The 22,930-nt window shown below is 35.8% G+C and overlaps 1 protein-coding gene across 2 annotated transcripts; it reads left to right on the forward strand.

The window, feature by feature from the left end:
• Positions 1-375: 375 nt before the first annotated feature.
• LRRC17 (leucine rich repeat containing 17) lies at positions 376-15,151 on the forward strand. Of its 2 annotated transcripts, XM_040063138.1 has the most exons (6): positions 396-476; positions 1,364-1,488; positions 5,474-5,604; positions 8,658-9,532; positions 12,849-13,004; positions 14,234-15,151. In XM_040063138.1, the coding sequence occupies exons 4-6, from the start codon at positions 8,776-8,778 to the stop codon at positions 14,635-14,637; spliced, it is 1,317 nt and encodes a 438-aa protein (XP_039919072.1). In that variant the 5' UTR covers positions 396-476; positions 1,364-1,488; positions 5,474-5,604; positions 8,658-8,775; the 3' UTR covers positions 14,638-15,151. The 2 variants fall into 2 exon arrangements, with proteins under 2 accessions (XP_039919073.1, XP_039919072.1); XM_040063139.1 differs by lacking the exon at positions 1,364-1,488 and having other exon boundaries at positions 376-476.
• The last annotated feature ends 7,779 nt before the right edge of the window (positions 15,152-22,930 follow it).

Genomic DNA, 22,930 nt, shown 5'->3' on the forward strand with positions numbered 1-22,930 from the left:
TATTTTAAGCATAATTTCAATGTCAATAGTGTAACTCCTCTACAGTTTTCCAACTCGTTCTGAAATGTTAGCCTTACAAAATTTCCCTTTGGTTTAGTTCATCCAGTGAGGGGGAAAAATATTTTTAAATCCTTTATCCAACTGTGATGCAATTTGATGGGTTTTTTTTTTGTTTTAACTGTTCACTTAAGCACTTGGTTTTAATGATTAAGATTTGTTCCAGAATCCAAAAATGGAGAAAGCTGTGGAATTCCTTTCCGGGCTCTCAAATACACTGGCAAGCAAACCCACTGTCCTCTGGTAGGGGAGGATTGTGGTTTTCCCTGTTTGATGATGATCACTTCTCCCCGAGTACTATTAGATCATGCTTTCTAGAGGCAGATCCCTACGGCTCATGATGACACTTCTAAACAAGCAGGAATGATGCTTTCAGAAAACAGAACCAATTACTGGCATTTTGAAAAAGTTACTCAGAGGTAGGTAGTTCTTAACTTTCCTCTAACCTCAGCCCTCATTTCCAATTTCACACTGTCACTGCACAACAATCTCAGCATGATTCTCATGAACAAGAAACAGATGCTCAGTAAAGAGCAATCAGAACATGACTGTTGTCCCAGCTGCCTCATCCTTTGTTCTGAAAAGGTTTTCTTAGATTGAAAGTTAAACTGTTATATTCCTCTGACTCTATATCATTTCATAGGTATTTTGGTATATGGAGAATCCTCTCAGTGTGTAAAGTAATTTATGTGTGAATCTCTACTTAAACATTAGGAGACTTTCATTGTCTTAAAATTTGGCATTTCATATTGATTTTGGAATATGTTTCAAGATACAGTATAGTATATATTTGAAAGTTTCTAAAATAGTACTGCGTTCTAAAACGTTGGTGTTCTTTACAAGTTTAGTAGGACACTAAAATAACCCAAAACATAACTATTTTTAGATTGCAGTTATAAATACCACTTCAATTTATATATTAAACCAATGTAAAACTGCAGCAAAAGTTCACTTTTTAATTAACTTCCTTCTCAGGAAATCAACTGTAAATTGTATTTTTTTTTCCAGCACAGAGTGGCTTTTATTTTTTTGATACCTTAGTAAAAACCTGCATTTTTATAGCTCCAGATATAAACACCCAGCTAATCATGACATACAATTAGTCTATTTATGGCTACAAAAAGCAAGCCTTGTTCTCATTATGCAGTAAGTACTAGCTGTTTATAGATCTGACAGTTTTCTGGAAGGGATCCAAGCCTATAGTGCTATTATTCCTTAGTAAAACTTAAACAGCTGTAGTCATGTAATTCAAAACCCTGGAAGGCTGCTGCAGTGCTTGCTCAACCTCAGTATACCATGAATGCAGGATGCTGCCAGTCATATAAAGGATCCTCTGCTTCACATTATGAAAGAAAGACGTGAACTACAAATCTGAATGCAACCTGGAATTTCCAAACAGATGATCTTGTGACAGCCTTTTCAAAAGTCCAGGTATGGTAAAGCTTTGTCTGTGAATTTTCTGCAGTGAGCTAAACTCATTTACTGTAAACTGGGGAATCTTTGCAAAAAGAACCCACAAAAAACAACAGAGCAATTTGTTAGAAGGGCATGATACAGAATCAAAAGAACATAAAATGCCATAGTTAAAGTTTTCTGAAAATTACTTTAAAGAAAAGATGTTTAATATGAAATAGAATTATCTATTTGCTGAAGTTTGAAAGTCCATTTCTTCTGCTGTAGTTTTTCCTCTGCTCTAATATTGCAGATTAGTGGGGAGTAGCACTGTTATGCAAGATATTTCACCATATGAAACCAGTAACATTGTAAAGTTATCTTAACTAACTGCAAAAGTATACTTTTTCTAATGAATTGAAACTTCTTTCTGCATACTTTTCAAGTATGACTTTTCAGTGTAAATTCGTTGGACTGCTCTAGCCATTGATTTTACAAGAAGTGCCTGCTGGAAATGAAAACCAGATCTCTATCAAAAGACATTAAAAGCAGAAATGTGTTGTTTAAACTTCTCAAGTAATATCATTATTTAGAAGAGTACTATCAAAAGAATCTGCAAAATTGAAAGAGTTACAAAAACGAATCATGTCATTTTAGGTTTTGATCAGTCCTTTTGGAAAACATTTCTTTATACCAAACATTAGTTATGAGAAAGAAAATTGTGCAAGTGGAAAATGTTAATCAACAGCACTCTATAAAATTAAGAATCTATATTTTGAAATCACTTAAATTTCCATCAGCAAGTTTATATCATACTGAAAACCAGTCATTTGACTGAGCTACATTTCTAACTGGAATAAATAACAATTACCACAAGCGCCACAAATGAAAGCATACAGAAAATCAAAACCAAGAATTAGGACGTTCTGCTCTGGAAGACATTTAGTCGTAGCCATGCAGTTCTGCAAGTCAGCAAAATTAGGCATTTTGAAGAAGATGGGAACTCCCACTGAGGAGCTGACTGCTTAAGGAGTGGCATACTGACTTTTGGAACTGACTTTATGCTTTCAATATGGAATGGGGAAACATGCTGAACACAAATGCAAAGAGAAAGGAAGTGTAAAAAGAATGCTGTTGTAAAAAAAATTACAAAAATATTAAGAAATTAAACATAAGATTACATTTCATGAAAAGAACCCAACAATGTGCATTAGAACCAGATATTAAAATATATACTTATGTGTTATTTGTGGTGCCTTTTTTTTTTTTAATAGAAATGTTCAATTCATCTTAAGTACAAAAGTAAAAGTATCCTTCTTCATAGCAGCCTGAGCTATTTTGCATTTTCGTGTGATATCCCACAGAAATGAGTGGGGGAAAATAAGACTTGGAGAAGTATACTTCCAAACGTTTCTGATAAGATAGATAATAAATTAAGAGACTGGGGTAAATACTCTGGTAGCTCTAAATATTTTTAATGTATATGTTGCTGCAAGGCTGCACAATTTAAGATACAGGTAAGCCTTTCTTACTGCATTTTGAAGACTGTGATCAAAATCTCACAATAATTTTGAAGAGATGCTGATTTCCTTTATTGGCCCTATGACCAATTTTGAATGATCTGGGAATTTTAACACATGACTTCTTTTTCCACTTTTAAAGTGACATCTTCCTTAAAACTCAAGGGGCACACAGACTACCAAAATTCCTTGTTTTGTGTTACAGCTAAATTCTGCAAGGATTCTGGTTTTTCAATTAATTTTGACATTCGCAATCTCAGGATCACTGTTTTAAAGCAATCTGACAAACTTACCTTCTGACATTTATTCCTGATGGACAGTGTTCATGTCTGCCATATGTGAGAGAAGTTTTCAGAGGGAAATTTTAACTGGTTATCTCTGTTGTGCAATATGGAGGCTAAAATGCTTGTATGGAGTAGTATGAGAGAATAAAAAAATCACCTGTACACTTTACTAGCTCCTTGTTCCAATAAAGGATGTCTGATACACCGCAGCAAAATTCACATGCAGCATTATGAAATGCAATACTGCCACCTCTAAGCACTTTGTGTTAGTTACCATAGTACACAGGACCTAATGAACGAATGCTTTTGGGATTGCCATGTGAAATGTTCATGAAATTTGTCTTCTATCAAATTCTCCACAGGACAGCAGCTTTTTGTACATCCCCATAATCTCAGAATCAATGAGCTCTGCTTTTGGTCTAAAAATTGTCAATATGAAGAGTGTAATCTTATGGTTTTAAATCAAAAGCATCATGTGTGACTGGGAAAATTTCATATTAACTAGATACAAGATAACTGCAAAAAGGTCTTTTGTCAGTTGAGAATTTTTCATTGCTATTTACACATTAAAAAAAAAAAAAAAAAAGCTCCAAACTTCAGCATAAATATATGCTGAAATCTAAGAAGACAAAATATCAGCTAACATGGAAAAAACCCTGATTACAATAAAAGCAATACTGATGAGATGAGGGGTATTATTGGAGACACTAACACAAAACTTTGCCAAAACCAATGTTAGTTATATGATATGGCATTTCAGACTAAGAAAAACAAAAGTCAAAATGTATTATGCAAATGCCAAAGGAAAACATGTTTCTGAGCTTCATGGGGATGTTGTTGAAAGACGTACATTTGTTTTCCTCATAGGAAAGAGAAACAATGCACAGCTACTCCTCAAATCCATATACATCTTTGTGATGGCTGCTGTTGCAAGCATCTCACCTCATTTCTTCCCTGGCAACTTTTAATCCAGCAATTCTACCTGCCAGGCAGACCTTGACTCTCTAGGGGTACCTCTGAAACAGGAGTGGCAGACTTTTGTAAGACTCTACGTTCTCTGACTTCAGCTCACTGATCTTCCAAATATCAGTGTGGAGTAACTCTTTCTTTTGTCGTCAGTTGTCACACAAGGCCTTGGCTCACACAGTGCACCTATCCACAATCCTCTCTTTCATAAATAAATGTTCAAGAACATCTAACTCCAAACTTCTTGCATCAACATGAGGAACTGGACATGCACAAGAAATTTTGGATTTTTGGCATTTTCTTTTAAAAGTTTCTATAAAACTCTGTGCAATGCATAAGGGAATCTAGCATATATTTTTAGATATACTAAAAAGAACTGCTATCTAAATGAAATGTATGGGGCATTTTTTTCATTTTGTGCAGTAGACAGAATCCTACAAATCACCCAAAAAAGAGTATTTCTATTACACATGCCTCTAAATTCCCTGCAAGATTAAAACACACTTTCATATTTCTCTTTAATTTTACCTTGCCAATAGATGTAGAGTTCCATTAGTATTACCTCTATACAACAGATTTAAATAGATTTAAACAGGCTGAATAATAAAAAAAATACCCAGAAGTATATTAAAATTTATTTGTATGTAACTAGGGAAAATATCTGAGTAAGTATCTTTAAATCATCATAACTTCTGTACATCTCAGCCATTTTCTTTGGAAGCCTCAAAGTAAAATAATGAGAGATGTGATGCTACTGCTGCTAACCTGAAGAATGGTCATTTTAGCATCTTAAAAGAAAGCTACACTATACAGTCCTACAGAGCACAAAGAACTTATCGTATGATTGAAGGTTAGCACATGTTAACACTCTTTGCTAAACCAAGATTACTGTTAGCCAGTTCTGGTATCTAAAGCCATTGCTGAATTTTCTCCATGAACTCTGGTGTATTTCTCTAACCAGCAATATAATTTAATATAATATAATTTACACAATGCTTCCTATTTAGTTCTACCTTCTAGGCAGAACATTAGACTTGAGTAATTACAAGGCTTCCATATTTTATTGACCTGCAGAACAGGTACTACTCATATTGTTCCTTTCTTATATAATGGGAACAAATCTCCTAGTATGATAAATGTTTCACAATAAATGTCAATATAACGCAAAAGCAAAAAGCCAGTACTGGTACATGAAAATGTAATAGTTGAGCCTGTGTCTTTTTCCATGTCGTGATCACCTTTTTCTTATTTCAGTTATCAGGCAAAAGGACTATCCAGATAACTGGAAATTCAATACCAACCAATCCTAAAGAAGAAAATTGATGCTTTTGAAATATATTCCTGCAACAAAGGGTTTGAGAGAGGAGATACATCAGTAAAAATAGGTATGTAGATGGAAGAGAATAACCTGGAAAGGAGTGAAGGCACAGGGAGTGGTGAGCAAGCTGGGGGCAATAGTAATAAGGAAAATCTCTGAAATCTTCCATGGAAAGCAGCGCAAAGGGGTCTATTTCAAGTGTCTGAACACAAACACTTGTAGCTTGGGAATCAACCAGCAGGGACCAAAGTCCATGAACAGGTAGAGAGCTGTGATTTCACTAGGAGTCCAGAGATGCAGGAAGGTAACACACACAACTGAAGGGGTGCAATGGAAGGTTCCAGAATACTTTGGAATGACGGCTCAGAAAGGTGAGGATGGGCTGCACTCTATGCAAAATCATGCCTGAATGCATGGAGCTTTACTGTAATTAATGACAAGTCAATCAAGTGCTTACTTGTAATGATTAGAAGCCAGACCTATGAGCATTACATTGTGGTAGGGATCTGCTGCAGGCTGCTCGATCTGCTCGATCAAGAAGAGATGGTGGATGAAACCTTTGGGCAGCTAAAGGAAGCTTTACTCTTGCCTATCCTGGTTACTTATGAGAAACTTTAGTCACTCATATCTGCTGCCAGAAATGATGGCTGGGCATGAACCATCCAGGAGATTCCTAGAGTACGCTGAAGACCATTTCTTGATCCATCTGACTGACAAGTGGCCTAGGGAATGTGTTCTTCAACAGGTGAAGGAATGTGAACTTGAATAAATTTGAATAGCTTTGGTTACTGCAGCCATGAAAATGCGAAAATGAAAAGTTCAAAATTCAGACAGAAGAAAATTGGACAAAATGTAGAAGAAGAAACCCTGAACTTGTTAGCAGATTTTGGCCAGTTTAGGCATCTGTTTAACAGGATCTCACAGAAGTTAACCCTGGAAGGCAAAGGGGCCCAGGAGAACTGGTTAATCTTCAAGGACAAACTACCCCATTACTTCTTAGCCTTGGTTTTACAGCTAAGGCTTGTCTGAAGGCTTCCCAGGTGCCTGGCTGGAGCTTGTGAGCAGAGTCTGTGAGTGAAGAAATACCCTTCGTAGAAGAAGTTAATGTCAGGGAGCATCTGAGGAAATGGGATGAGACAGGGTGCATCCAAGAGGAAGAAAGCTGTCTCTTGTCATTGAGAGACCTCGCTCATTTTTGAAAGGTCATGACAGTCAGAGGCAATTCCTAATGACTGGAAGATAGGAGATGTCACATCCATTTTCAGGAAATGGAAGAAGGTCCAAGAAACTACAGGCCAGACAGCTCCACTTGAGTCCCTGGGAAGGTTATGTACCAAATCCTCCATGAAGCACTATCCAAGCACATGAAGGATGAAAAAGTGACAGCAAACAGCCAGCATGAGTCTATCAAGGGCAAAGCATTCCTCACTAATTTGATAGTTTTCTATGATGAAATTACTAGATCTATTGATGAGGGGAGAAAAGCAGCCCTTGCATCACTAACTTGACTATCCTAAAGCTTTTTTTTTTTGGAAGTTCTTAAGCTTTATTTTACCTATGATAATTTTCAAAAGCCAGTGTGCAAATATTGGTGTTTCTGGGCTAGAAAAATGGACATACCCTTCACTAAGAAGTGACTACAAATGATGCAAAATTACTTTTTTATATACTTAACACTTGAAATATCCTATAAATGGATGAACATATTAAGAAACATAATTTCTGAACAAAATATTAATGTTAATCTTAGATTGATTTATTATAATTTGCATTAAAAATTGCCTTTTCTAAGAAATGATTAATTAAAGCAAAGCCAAACATTGTTTTTTCCATCAAGGAAGGGCAATTAAAAAAACATTAAAGAAAATTAATGGAAGGAAGATAAAATTGAAAATGTTAAACTAAGAAAAAATGGACAAATATGCAATGGTGATGGCATTCTTAGTCACTTTTCAAATTAAAGCTCTTAAAAATATCAAGAAAATTAATGATACATTTTTAGAGCCCAAGTGGCTACTGAAAGAATAAAGGAAGTTTTAAACAATACAGGATTAAAATGTATTGTTGTGACAACTCCAAGCTTATAATAACAGCAAAGCCCTCCTCCCACATTACTGAAGTTTTGAAGCTTGTTTATCAGAATTAATTGAGACTGAATATATCATTTTGCCGTGGTGTTGTAGAAAACCAATAAGAACTTCACTGTTTATCTCTGAATACTTCTAAACTCCATTTTCAAAGTACTTAAGAATGCAAGTCTCAACTTTTTATCAGGAAGATTTCAAATACAAATAGCCACAGCACTTGAAAAATTCTTTCTTCTTGGTATAAATTAGAATTTGTAGAAAGAATTTGTAGTCCTTATATTTAATCCCTGGCATTCACAGATATTTAAGTCTTGCAAATATTTTAAATCACCTAAAAACCCAAAACCAAACAACAAACTCCAAACCCAAACAAAAAACCAAAAAAACCAAAAACTAAAAAAAAGCCCCCATTCAAGCAAAAAAATTATCATATAAAAGTGAACAATTCAAATTCTTAGTGCTTGACATAAATATAAGAATTCCTCATACAGGTTCAAACTATCTGGGCCAATATCCCAGGTCACAGCAGATTACCGAGATGAATGCACAAAAGGCCAAAAATTTGGGATAAACAGTCCTGAGAAAATGACTTCAAAACAAGCCCAGACGTGAGTGCAAACTAAAACTGGGAGTCTGATGGGCACTAGGATGGCTTTCCCTGGTCTGCCTCTGTATGTTCCAGTTGTTCAGTCAGAAAAGACCAGATTCAGACTTCTCATTTGAGCTCATCTTCCAAGATTAACTCAAATACAAAAAGGTCCAGCCTGGTGCTGTTTCCGTGAACACATGAGAAGATCCTAACAAAGACCAGGGAGAAATTGGTCCATATAGTTTCCCATGTTTAATAAGAATGAAAAACAGTAGACCAGCATCAGTAAAAACTAACAAACAAACAAAAAGAGATAGGACATTAAATCTTCAAATTATTTGTGAAGTTCCAGTATTGTGATGATCGAGTACTTGACTTGCATACAATCCTCCATGAAAATGCCCTTTTCATCTGTTCTAATATTTAACTTTTCTTCCAACACAGGGATCCCACATACCCCAGCCGTGCCTTCTCAGATCTGTACAACACTGATTCAGACTATCCAAAAATTTCAACTGTTCCAGCTGTCACAGAAGATAACTGGGGCCAGCTGAATGTCAGGATGCAAGTAGTTACTATTATATTACTACTTCTTCTTTGTAATGCATCTGACTGTAGGAGGACAAGGAATAGGAGTTTGAGAAACAATGAAAGGGAAAATATCTTAAGGAGAGCATCTAGCACTGTTAAGCGCGATGCCCGAGGCCTAACATGTGATATTTACACTTATCTTCATGAGAAATACTTAGATTGTCAGGAAAGAAAATTGGTTTTTGTGGCACCTGATTGGCCAGAGGATATAAAACACATGCTGCTAGCAAGAAACCGGATTCGTAAATTAAAGAATAATATGTTTTCCAAGTATAAAGTACTAAAAAGTCTGGATTTACAACAGAATGACATATCAAAAATTGAGAGTGAGGCTTTTTATGGTTTGGATAAACTTACCACACTCTTACTTCAGCATAACCAAATTAAGATTTTATCTGAGGAGATTTTTATCTATACACCCAGTCTAAACTACTTACGTCTCTATGACAATCCCTGGCATTGCAGCTGTGAACTAGAAACTCTTGTTACAATGCTACAGGTTCCATCAAACAGGAATTTGGGAAATTATGCCAAATGTGTGCACCCAATGGAACTGAAAAATCAAAAGCTAAAGCAGATAAAAGCTGATCAGCTATGTAGTGAAGAGGACAGGCAGGATCCCAAAAACATAAAACGAGAGAAGCCTGAACCTGTTAAACCAGAATTTGATTCCTCTTTGTGCCACATGTATGTGTTTCCTATGACAACTCTGAACTGCAAAAGAAAAGGTTTGTATTGCTGTTATAACTGAATTAACGATTTTAATATTCTACTTAGTTAATCCTTATTACATTTATTCACACGTTATTTCCTGCAAATGAATTTAGTACTAGTACTCGCTTTACTGAAACTGTTAATTGCTTTTCTCTTGTAACTACCAGCAATAAGTAGGAATTCTTCCTGCATTTAACCTCTGCTCTGCAGCCCAGATTCCACAGATATTCCTTAGTGCTGTAATGTAAGTATCTAACAGAAATCCACAGGAATAAAGCTGAGCACATTACTTAAGTTATTAGTCTGATTATACAGCTATAAACAATAACTCTGACAGAAGTGAGCTGTGAAGCAGGAACGGAACAGCCAGCTGTGTTTTCAATGCCCAGAGGAAGCAGATTGCAAAGGAAAGGCTTTGCATCCTCACATTTGCTGCATAAGATTTCTCTACTAAGGGAAGAAATGGTATGTTTTTGTTCTGGAATACCTCCTCTGTGTTCTTCCTCCCAGCACCCAGCAAACAATTCAAAGTTGAAGGGACTTCAAGAAATGCTTTTCAGACACTTGGATCCATTCCATCTCTAAATCTTTCTCAGGCCCCTAAGAGCCACAGTTGAGCCCTAAGGGTAAACCAGATGGGGTATATATCAACATGAAAATGCACATTTATTTGTCCTTTATATTTCCCATATTTTATCCCATGACAAAACAAAGCAAACAAAAAAACAATTCAGAGGAAAATCATTCTTTAACATAACAATTCTGAAATAAGAAACATTGCTTGAAGCTGATATTGTGAGACCTTTTTCCTGATTTTAGCAGAGCTTAGCCTGCGTATTTTGTTCAGCTGAACTTCTATTTGCTTTAAGAGTAACTTGATTTTATGTAAAAACCTCAGTTTACTCAGTAAACCGCAGTTTACTCTTGCGCCTTTATGCCACAGAAAAGCTCAGAAATATAAGATAAAATCTAAGTATCAAGGATTAATGATTTCAGTATTTGATTACATGGTTTATCTATGTTTGTCATAAAAACGGTCTGTGTTCTTTACTATTTTTCACCCTGTAAATTCCTTTCTTGTCCCTATGGCTTAATTTTCTCTTTCTTTTACCATGCAGCTACTACATCTTTTTATTAATGATTTATGCTGCTTTTATTTTTTTTAATATTCACCAATTTTACCTTTCATTGTAGATAGGATCTTAATTATTAGATTATAGATTAAGATCTTAGTTATCCTTCGGAGGATCTTAATTATATCACTATTACTATTCAGTAAACTGTTATTGAACAAAACCCAGGCATAAATTATAATCCTAATGTAAGCAAAGACTGACTTTACAGCTCTCCCCACTTAGTGGTATCAAAGAGGTGAACTAAATACATAAATATACCCAAAAACTTCTGGGGGAAAAAAAATATTTTATTCTCTAAATTCATAGAAATATTCAATGTGGTCTGATCTTCATGGGAGTTTCAAAGGGGTTTATGGTATTTGAAGACATGGTTTATTGTCTTTAACATTAATAATGAAGGAATAAAGTTAATTCAACTTCTACACAAGGATACTAGAGGGTACAGGGACTCCCTCCTTCAGCTCAAGAGCTAAGTATATCAATCCAGAACTTCCTGCATGCCTAGCATGGACACACTGAGCATGTTTCAATACTTTTTTTGAAGTACTACTCTACTGTGCACATGTTTGACAGCTGGATGCAAATATCCCATGGATATTTGGTATTTCTGAGCATATGGTAATCTTTGATGAAAGCATTGTACTTACTGTCTTTGTAGATGAAAATTGTACAGCAGATGCATAATTTCACTGGAATTTTTATCAGAAATAGGAGTGCAATGCACAAAAAATTCAGGGAAAATACAAACATTTCTCTAAATCCACGTGGATAAGAATTCAGAATAGAAAGATGTGCATCAGTTGCCAAACCAGTAAGATGACATGAAAATCTGCAATCCATTATTCCTTTACAATGCAGGGAATGGAATGACAAGCACTCGCTCTACCACTACTATGTCTAAAGAAATATGACAACAGATCAGGAGCTTTCAGTTAATGTCAGAAAGCGCATTAAAAAAAATCTTAAAAAATATATTTATCCATGTGTATGTTCACATTTTTTTTAAATAATTTACTTATATCTCATCAGACCAGTGATATGCCAGACCTTGTGGTACTACAGAATGAAATACTCTATGCCCTTGATTCTGTTTTACATAAAAACAAAAAAAGAAGCAAAAGCATTTTGTTTGCATTTCTGCAAAGAACTTGTATTTTCAAGGACAGTCGGAAAAAAAAAAATCTGTTTCTAGTACTGCCAAACTCTCCAAGTCTCTAAATTCAAGGATTATTTGCATTCATTTGGTGATAAATAGGCCCTGAAACTTTGACATCTACAGAAGCAGGAAGCAATCCAACCACAGCAGGCTGTGGAGTAGTTATAATATTTATGTATTTATAAAAACAAAGGTCTGCTCATAACCAGATATAAGGCAGGAAGACTCTGGTATGTTGCTTTAGTCTCAAAAATACCTAATTCATTAGATATCTTCAGAACTTCAGAAGTAAAGTGACCACACAGATTCCAGCAGAGGTCCAGACACTACTTGCTTTCATTCAAAGATGGTCAAATAAGAGACACCGCTCATTTTCTTGTTATGACAGCGCAGGGTTAGAACACTCATTAAGCAAATATAATAATCCTGGAGATTAGGTTTGTTAATATAACCCTGAGAGGGTTTAATCCACAGTCTGCACTTCTCAAGCAGGGGCCCTTACTGCTGGAGTAGGGGCTGTTCTTTCTGGAGTTCTTTTGCAAGGAACACTGTAAGGATATGGACATTGATGACTGAGAGGTCCTCAGCTACTTTGGAAATACCAACAATAGAAGTAGGAGAGAGAAGCAGACAGAATGCCACTCTGCTGCCTAGGTGGTTTTTTTATATAGTTACTCTGGTTTCTTTTCTTTAAGCAATCAAGCCCTTCACACACATTTTTTTATATTAGTATAGTATCTTCACTACTTACCCTATGTGAATGTTCTAGTTCTACTAAAATAGAAATACAAATCACAGAGATTTTACTATAAGCACTAATGAAGAGAACAACTTTCACATGAAATGTAAAGGTACAAGTAAAGAAAGAATGAAATTCAGAAGTTGAAAAAACATGGTGGCACTAGTAGAGGGGATAAAAGGGAAAGAGATCAAGAAACAATGTTAGACTGACTATACCCTGTATGGCATGCAACTGTGATACCAAGCAGTAAGAACAATCTAAAGCTGATACAAGTTATGTCTTTTTCATTTTTTAAGATTTAAAGAAAGTTCCAGGTAACATACCTCCAGATATAGCTAAACTTGATTTATCCAACAACAAAATTAGACAACTACGAGCCAAGGAGTTTGAAGATGTCAGTGAACTGAAGATATTAAATCTAAACAGTAATGGAATAGCATACATTGATCCTGGTAAGAATAATTTTAAATAATCATTAAACATTATTTCTCTTTTTTTAAATACTGTCTCTATCAGATATAAGCTGAAGGGGGAAGGATTTTAAAATCTAGAAGTTGGTGCAAATTTTACCTTTTGTACCTTTCAATTCATAGAGTAAAGGTCTGCACTGAAATATATTCATCATGAAAATCAATAGAGAAAGACACATTTAATACTGAACTAACCAAGTGCAAAAGGTAATTCTGGAACCTGAAGGCTAACAGTTTTCCAAAGTGTTAAGTAATTGAATGATTTTTTAAATATCTTTGCTGCATCTAAGAAAACATGTAATATAAGGTGGCTACTTTTCAATTATATTGTACAATAAAATAACAGACAAAACTAAAGGATTTAAACTATTTTTGGTCAAAAATCATTATATTTTATATATTTACTTCCAAGTTATATTTTATTAGAACTCAAGTGCCCTATTGGAAATTTGCTTATAGCCTATGTGCATTTGGATTTAATTATGAAAGCAGACATAAACTGGGTGAGAGAAAGAGAGAGAAAATGTATCAAGCAAAAAGGGCCTTATCTAGTACCACCTTGGCAATTAAACAGCATCAGAAAGTGGTAATATTGGTAAAATGGTGCTTGTGAGGTTTAACATTACGCAGTTGATTTATTTAAATTAAGATTTCTGCTATTACAATGAAACAGTATCCCTACAAAAAGTATGAACTACTCTCTGAAATGTAACTCACAAGCATTATTATGAAGCTCCATGTTTACTCCATTCCAAATCTTAAAACATTAATTTGAAGGTTCTATACATGCACACAAATACTTATATACATACAAAAACCTCTAGCCCTACACATTGTCTAATAATAAGTTTCTATATTCCTACTTCTGTATCTTGATAGTAACAGTAGGATTCAATGGGGCAATCAGGTATTCGTCCACCTCCGCTGCCTCTAGTCTACACTCAGGCAGACTCACAAAGTGTTTTATAGCTCTAACAGTAGTGCAACTCCCCTAATATTTCTCACTTGTGAAGGTACATGCCATATTTTAAAGTTCAATATTTGAGAAATCCTTTTGTATGCTTTAGCCAAAAAAACCCCCGTCAAAACAACCAGTAACTGTAAAATTAAAAAGTGTTTTTCCTGTTCTAGACATGCATATTTTTCCTGATATGAATTTCTTTTCTAAGTTAACTTTATAAGGTACCAATAATTATTTTTCTATTGATTAGCTGCTTTTTCAGGCCTTAATAACTTAGAGGAGTTGGATCTATCAAACAACAGCTTGCAGAATTTTGAATATGGAGTACTGGAAGATCTTTACTTTCTGAAAATACTGTGGCTAAGAGAGAATCCTTGGAGATGCGATTACAACATACATTATCTTTTCTACTGGCTGAAGCATCACTACAATGTTCACTACAATGGCCTAGAATGCAAAATGCCTGAGGAATACAAAGGATGGTCTGTGGGAAAATATGTTCGAAGTTATTATGAGGAATGCCCAAAAGACAAGCTTCCCATTTACCCAGAAACTTTTGATCTGGACAAAGATGACGAGGAATGGGAACGACACAAAGAGCAAACAGTTCAGACAGTAAAGAAGCATGGTGTAATTGTCACCGTGATAGGCTAATAAGGAAAACCTATCCCTTTGCAGGTTTAAATATTTGATACTTTGAAAAAGAAAAACATGCTGTTTACATTTGTTCTAATTATTCTGTTGGGTTGTAGGACTATCTGCCTACAAAGATGTCTTTTTATTGCAGATAATAACTACAGAATGACATTAGTTCAACAGCATCCTTCTAGTAATTGTTTTTGACAATTTGTTCTGGACACTCTTGTGAAATATTTTGGCAAATATTTGAAATTATACAGTAAAAATCAATAGACACAAATGTACATAATATGGTGGGGAGGAGCTGTTCTATGTATGAACACAATTAATGTGTTCACACAGAAATAGCTGCAGGACTGTGACCAAGACACATTTTTCTTGAATGTAGTGACTGTTCTTTGTATCTATCAGTTTCCTGAAATATTCCCAGAAAACATTTCTAAGATTTTTATATCGACTTCCTGTTGTGTTATTGTAGACCGAAAAAACAAACTTAAGACTAACCTTAAATACAATTCTAGAAAAAGAGGAATGGCAGTTGTTACACTAATTAGGATTCAAACACAGAAGGTGGGTTGCACTTGCTGATTTACCAGTGCTCCTCCTCAGTCTTGAACGAATAACTCAGCCTCTGCCTCTTCCATACCTGAGCTGCCTTAAAACGTTAAGTAGCCAAGACACGGTTGGTTCCTGAGATCCAGCTCCACATGCCCATAATCGCCTTGTTTGGTTTTTGAGGCAGGCAGAGCTGAAATCTTTCTAGGAAGAATTTTAGGTTGTTGTATCAGTTTGACACAGATTACATGCTATGACTTCTAGGTGATGAGGATCACATGAAGGATGCTGTGGTCTGCATCCAGCACATCAGTGCCCACCCAAACTAAAGGTAAGTATGCTTTTGAGAGCTCGGAAGTGTGGGACGTTGTCTAAGCTCACTCCTCTCGCAGGTTGTTTGTAAAATCCATGTTAAAGCACCTCCTTGTCAAACAACAGTCCATGTGAATATGCATTGATAAAACCTGTGATCAGTCTAATACTACAGTAACAGGGCAGTACAAATGCCTCTGCTAAGTAGATGATATCTCTAAAGATAAAATTCCTTGCTACGTAATGTACTTAGATCACTAAGAAACGCCTAAGTGCAGAGTAGAAATTCAGGGCCAAAACTTTAAATTTCTCTTGACTATCATGGAAGAAGTTCTGGGAGACTCCAGGGAGAATGTTTACTTCCTTAAATATCTGGAGACAATTATAGTGTTTGTACATTTCTCTGGTGCTTTAACCACAAGTCCCAAAGGTTGTGCATTTTGTTCTACAAGACAAAGCACTCAGTGCTTTAGTGCTAACATGAAATAAAAGAACAACGTAAAGAAAAAATCAGGAGATGTTAAGGGTGGTAGAAATGTCAAAGAATCTCAAAGCAAACACATCCTATTATTATTTGCATTCTTTTATGTCCTCCATTATTCAGATATGAATATATTTACTGGTGCTTTGCTGACAAACTGAATAATTTAGCCATTTCTCCCACAATATCCTTCAAAAACTTTATAGCAAAAATACAACAGTATCTGACTCATCCTTGTCCCTGGAAATATTTTAAGCATTATCTTAGCAATTAAACGTTAATCCTGATAAGATGGACAGAGAGGAAAATCCCATTTGCCAGTAACATTCACTAAATAGGGCATATCCGGAAAACTTGTAAGTGCTGAAAGTAAAAAAAAAAAAAAAGGTCTGCCACAAATAGTATCAACTATTAGGTGATGTTGCCCTCCTCCTCTCAAATTCTGGAGAATTATTTTGGACCAGAACCACTGGGTGTGATTGAAAAGGACAGGCAATGAAACCACGGAAGAACATCTGTTATTGGCAGCACAGCCAATGGTGAAAATCTGAGTAGGAAAAAATGCATTTATAGACCATGTTGTGTTAATCTCTGCAAAGAGTCACTACTGGGAGAAAATGCTAGCTTAAAGCAGGCTAAGTCTAGGTAGAAAAGACAATTTTGGAGAAGAATATAAGACAAAATCTGTGTGAGAGATCTCTGATCTCTCTGGTCAGCAAAAAGTACCAGTTGAAAAAGCAGTGGGGCAAGACTCAGGACCACAAGCAGCAGCCTAATTACTCTTGTTTGAAGGCCCTGGGATTTCCAAAACAAATCATGAATGTACCTCTTAGGACCAAGGCTAAAACCTGTGATACCCAGTGGTAAACAGGATGATTGTTCAGGAAGGCAGAGTTAAGGGAGGGATGTGATCATCCAGGGTTTCAGACAGTGGCACCAAAAAGTGCTGAAGTGCTGCTGAAGGTTCAAGGGGGATAATGAGCTGAACATCTTGCCCGCGTCTAACAGCACAAGATGCTTGGCCACAGCTATTAAGTGAAATCTGTAAGTGAGGGAGGAACATATTTACAAGGAACACGATTCAACAACTATCCTCCAAATAAAGGTTCACATGTGTCCCTGTGAAATCAGGGTCAGCGCAGAAGCCCCATGAAAGAAACGCTTGTGCAATAAAATCAAAATAAATTCAGTAGTTAAGAGCAACACTGATTAGACATCCGGAATCAACAAATGAAAAGACTTCTAGCAATGAAAAATGTTCTTAAGTTTTGAATGCTGGAATTGTATTTGATACTGTTTTCCTTAAATGGCCTTTGGACCTTCCAAGGAGTAGCTGGAAATTCTATTCTTTTAACTAAAATGCACTATAATTTTATTCGATACAGCCTAAAGTTATCGCATATTTTATTTGTTTTTCAATGATACTAGAGAACTGTTTCAAAATAGACATAGAAATAGTCAAGTAGTAGTTTAGTTTGTTATAATTAAAAAAAAAAAAAAAAAGTGTGTGTGCCTAGGGGGAAACTCTCCTTGAAAAACTAGCTGAAATACATCAGGATTTTGTGTATGTTGTCATTTGCAGACACCCTCACTGAGGATGTGGCAGAATAGACAACAATAATTGCAGTAATTGCAACTACAAATAATGTAAGAACACAACAATAGAAATAGGAGGTTGAGGCAAGGATAATATAGGTTAGCATGATCTCCTGACAGCAACTAGTAGAAAATTCTTTGAGAAAAGACTGTATGAACAGAAAAAGCATACAGGAATTAAGAAGGTAGTGCAGAAGGAGGCAGCACAAGAAAAAAGACAATAATATATCTGGAAAATATAGATATGGGGGAAATTATCTAACAATTGATAAAAACATCAGCATTACAGGGTTAATTGATATTTCTCTGAGCTTCTCAAAAATGTACCGTGAAGTACAACCTCCATCAAACACTACAGCAACAAACCACAATTTAATGTTGATATCTCTATGTTTCTGTACTATTTAATCAAAAAGGTCCCAGAAGAGCTTCCATGTCTAAAAGAAAATCATGGGTCATCCTCTTCTTTTATAAGCTCTTTAAGTCTCTTACTGCAGTAACTTCTCTCTTGATTTCCCTTCTTCCTCTGTCCATAGCCAGGACAATTGCATGATACAACTGCATGAAGAAAATTGCCTTGTCTTCCTGGCATGCAGTGCATGTCCTAGGAGTGCTGCCTTACAGTGCTCTCTGCAGAGGCAGTGCCTCTCTCTCAACACAGCCACATGAAACACAGAAAAGATTATTTTGTGTCATGTTTTCCATGACAGAATACAGGAAAAATGGATATGTCTGTCAATACTGGAAATAAAAGGCTTCAAAAACTTCTGAGGAAATTTTAGCTCCTGCACTATGAATACTAATGACAGCATTTAAAGGCAGTTCCCAGTCACACATGGAAGACAAATGATTCTCCAAGATCACTGAGTAGGTGGAGGAATACCACAAACAGCTGAGCCATAACCCATGCATCTCATACACTCATATTCTCTGGCACAGTAACACACTGATTTGCCAAAGACAGTCTGAGCTGGAATCATATTAACATTCACATGCAGATATTAGACAAAGACTATTATTTCATGAATACACCACAGGCCAAAGTTAAAGTACACAAGTCCAATTTTTTTAAATTTCATATAATTAATTTTTCAAGAAATCCCCACAAACATATTTAGTCAAACAGACCTAACCCACAGTTAATATAATTGTTTTTTTAACATTAACGATAAAAGCACATTGCCAAAATCTGTGTAACCTTGGATTTATTTGGAAAGATGAGGTCAGAACTGTAGCTGGGGTAAGTTTGAATGGAAAGGTTCATCACATCTGTAGCCTATAATTGAACAGACAGTTCAACTCTGTTAGCTGAAAAAAATGTCAAAGGAAAAGAATCTCAATATGATTTCAATCTCTAAAAGAAGATAGATAGTTTTGCAGCAACATTAAACCATCCACAAGAACTTGAAAAGAATGGCACAAGTAGGCTATATGATAAATATAAACAGTGAGTTTCAACATAAAACCACATGTAGTTAATCTAACTATCAATAGCACATTGATTTAATGCTTAGAAAGAACTATTGTGCATCTTCAAAGCTAGAAGAAACAGCTTTATAAATCAATGTTTTCTAAAAGCCCCTGTAGACTGCTATATATGGTTCATCACAACTAGTTTAAAATAGTACTCAGTAGATGTGAATAGACATAATGTTTGATTTTGAGCCTACAGAAAGTATTAATTATCAACAAAAATGGAAAATGCAAGGTTTGTAGAGACAAGAATTGAATTTAGTGTCTTTGATATGTAAGAGAAATGAAAATGGATGGCAATCAACATAGTGATACTCCAACTGATATAATCAACACTAGAATATTAATCAGCTAAATAACATGACAGGAAAGACTGTTTGTATACAAGATGTAATTCTATCACAACTGTCCTTTACTTTTTTTAGCTATAAACACAAGAAACATAATGATTTTAGTTTTGTATTCAAATACATAAGGAAAAAAATCACAGCAGGATTTAGAATTTTTAAGTACAACACCCATAAAGGAGGGGATGTGGCCATGTATGATTTATTTTGGCTTGTTTTCTTTATTAGCTCATAAAATTCATTATGATACTAGATTTAATTCTGTCACTAAACAATTTGCACACTGGTATCATTGAGAATGTTATTTTATCTGTGATATAAAAGCCAAAACCATGACCAAAATACTTTTCCTTCATAGCCAGTTGTTCTGTTTCATCACCAATACAGAGACTAAATTGTTCTCACTCATAATTACACAATCATTTTCTAAAACAAAATAAATCACTCAAATTTTTATAGGCTGCATCAACAAATTTAATAATGTATCATCTGATTAAATAATAAATGAATTATAGTCTCAAAACATAAAAAACCACTTTTTAATTTTGAAAATAAACGCATTTCCCTTTTTAAGCATTTAAATTCGATTAAACTGTAGGCTAGAAAAGAGTCAATCAGTAACATTCTCCTGCTTCAGAAACACTGTGCCAGGAATCAAAACCATTTCTGGGATCTTGCCTAGTTGTAGCAGAGGAGTTTTTTTCTCATGGAAACATTTTCAAGATGTTTTCAGGCTCTTCATGATAAAATAGGTGAGTAACAGTTGGGATGCAGATGATTCCTAATGAATCACTTACTTTCACACTAGGACTAAACCTCTTGCACAGATCATAAAGGCTTTTAGTTTTCCTGCCCACTTCTCTGCTTAGGGAGCATCCAGCCATACTGAGAAAAATATTACTGACCTGGAACTATTGCAAAATGCTGTCACAAAGTGAATTAACCTCCAAATCCTCAGTCACATGTGCTTACATGCATAGAATCACGAAGAACTAAGATTTTTTTTATGTCTAGTGGGACTTTGATTTGGCAGAAGAATCACGTATAGATTATTTGCGAACACCACATTAATATCTAGGACCATGGTTAGTTTTTGGGGTTATTTCAGCTCATTTGCTGTTGTTGTTATTTTTTGGTTTGTTTGTTGGTTTGTTTGTTTGTTTTGTCAGTGAGCTTCTTGTTGGCGGCCAGTAACTAACAGTACAGCTCAGGGGTCAGTATTGGGGCAAGTCCTGTTTAACATCGTTGTTTATGACCTGGACAATGAGACAGTGCACTCTCAGCAAGTGTGCAGAGGACACTAAACTGGGAGCAGTGTCTGACAGACCAGAGGGTCATGCTGCCATCCAGAGGGACTTTGACAGGCTGGAAAAAGAGGCTGACAGGAACCCCATGAAGTTCAAGAAGTGCAAAATCTGGCCTCTGGGGAGGGACAACTCAAGGCACCAGAACATGTTGGAGGCAGCCCAGTTTGAAAGCAGGCTGTCAGAAAAGGACATGGAGGGCCTGCTAAACACCAGCTTGAACCTGAGCCTGTGATGCACCCTTGCCACAAAGAAGATGGGTAGTATCCTGGACTGCATCAGGAGTGTTGATTTTTCCTTTCAGCACTAGTGAGGCCACACCTGGAGTACCGTGTCCAGTTCTGGGCTTCTCAGTACATGATAGACATGGACACATTGAACAGAGTCCAACAACAGGCAAAAAGATGGCTAAGGAATTGGAGCATATTCCCTATCAGTAAGGGACTGTGACTGCTCCTTTGGAGAAGGCTCATGGGGGCTCCTAGCAAAGTAGTATTTACTGATACTTTAAAGCTAGGCCAGTGAAAAGCACAGCAACCTCAGAGATTCAAACATAACACACATGGATGTCACTTCTGCATAGTATTTTGTACACATTTACATGTCACATATCCATAACCATTCGCAGTACTGAATTACACCATCACATGCTGAAATATCTGATATAAAACACTTAAAATGTGCAGTTCTAAAACTGAAGAAGAAACCAGAATGGAACACAATTAATAACATCCCCCCATCACTTTTCCTAAAACAACTTTTATACAAGAAAAACTTTATATTTGTAATGCAATTACTGTATAACTGCACAATAATACACTGATAGCAACAGTTTAGACTTGGTATGGTAATTGGCTGATAGCAAAAATACAAAAACACTTTCTCATTTTATCCCATATCCCATATGAAGAGAACTTTTTCTTACATGTTTCCATTTAAGATATATAAATTAATAGTACGATATCAGTGTGAAAACACAGCAAAGCTGCCACTGTGGTTTATAGAAGGGTATTTCCATATTAGCTTCACAGCCTTCCATAGACTATAATTTCATTAGCTAGAAATGGAAAAATCAGTAGGAAAATTACTGCTGATGTGTCTGTTCTCGCTAGCATTTAATTGCTTAGGTAATACATTCAGGTAATTTGCCTGCTCCTCAAAGTATATTTCTGTTCAACAAGCTGCCTCTGTTCACTTCATATAAACTTCTTCCAGGTTTTCTGGCTTTATGTTCTTATCATAGAATATTTAGAGCTTGCTATAGCCATGATCATTTTAAAGATATTTAGCTGGTTCAGAATGCTGTTGGGTTTTACAAGATTTTTAAGGTATAGAAATGTGTAGGCCCTTTTCAATAGCAAATTCTCCTTGTCATCTCTTCAAAGACCTGCATCCATGATAAATATAGTTGGATCCATCATGTGCTTCTCTAACCAAAAGTCTGTTTAATTTGGACATGTGGATCATTTCCTTAACTTCAAAACTCCACCTAATTTAAAACACAGTATCAAGACCACAGCAGCCACCTTTAAAACACAGCAATCATTTTCTGTAAATAATTCAACATCAGGGTATTGTGGTACCACTGACCTTTTATAGGAAACTGTAATTTACAAAGAAAATGGTTTCCAGCTGGCCCTGAGGACAGATCTTGTCCAGCCATATGTAAAAACTCAAATAATTTTTTGGCATAGGAGCAGAACAGAAAGCTGCAATAAATGATAGTGTGCTAATAAGTACATTTACTAAATACCCTGTAATTTTGAAATGATCCATCACCAGACATCATCTACAATGCCAGAGGCAATAAAGGCCACTAATCATAAGTTCCAGAACCTTGAAAAGTCCAGGCATGCTTTATTTTCCACAGTCTGTGGATGCTCAGAGCAAATACATATTTGGCCTGAAAGAGACAGCACCCAATAGCCATCTCCTGTTGAAGGAGACTGTATCTACATTCTGGATCTACCAAAAAGAGAACACGAGGATTACAGAGGGAGAAAGGAAGAGAGAAAGAGCTCTGCCTTTCTGCAGCAAATGGTCAAGCACTCAGCTAGAGCAAACCTCTGCTCTGGCTTCTAAACAGAAGAGCTCTTTCTGCATTTCCCATACTTATAAAAATAGTGCCAGCTCAAGAAAAAGAAACCAGGTGACAACCACACAGATTTGCAATTCTCTCTGGATCAAGGGAGCTGCAATCTTTTAAATACAAAATGGAACCATTTCAGTGGGCTTCCTGC

This window comes from Hirundo rustica, chromosome 4 (assembly GCF_015227805.2).
Source record: "Hirundo rustica isolate bHirRus1 chromosome 4, bHirRus1.pri.v3, whole genome shotgun sequence".
NCBI lineage: Eukaryota > Metazoa > Chordata > Aves > Passeriformes > Hirundinidae > Hirundo > Hirundo rustica.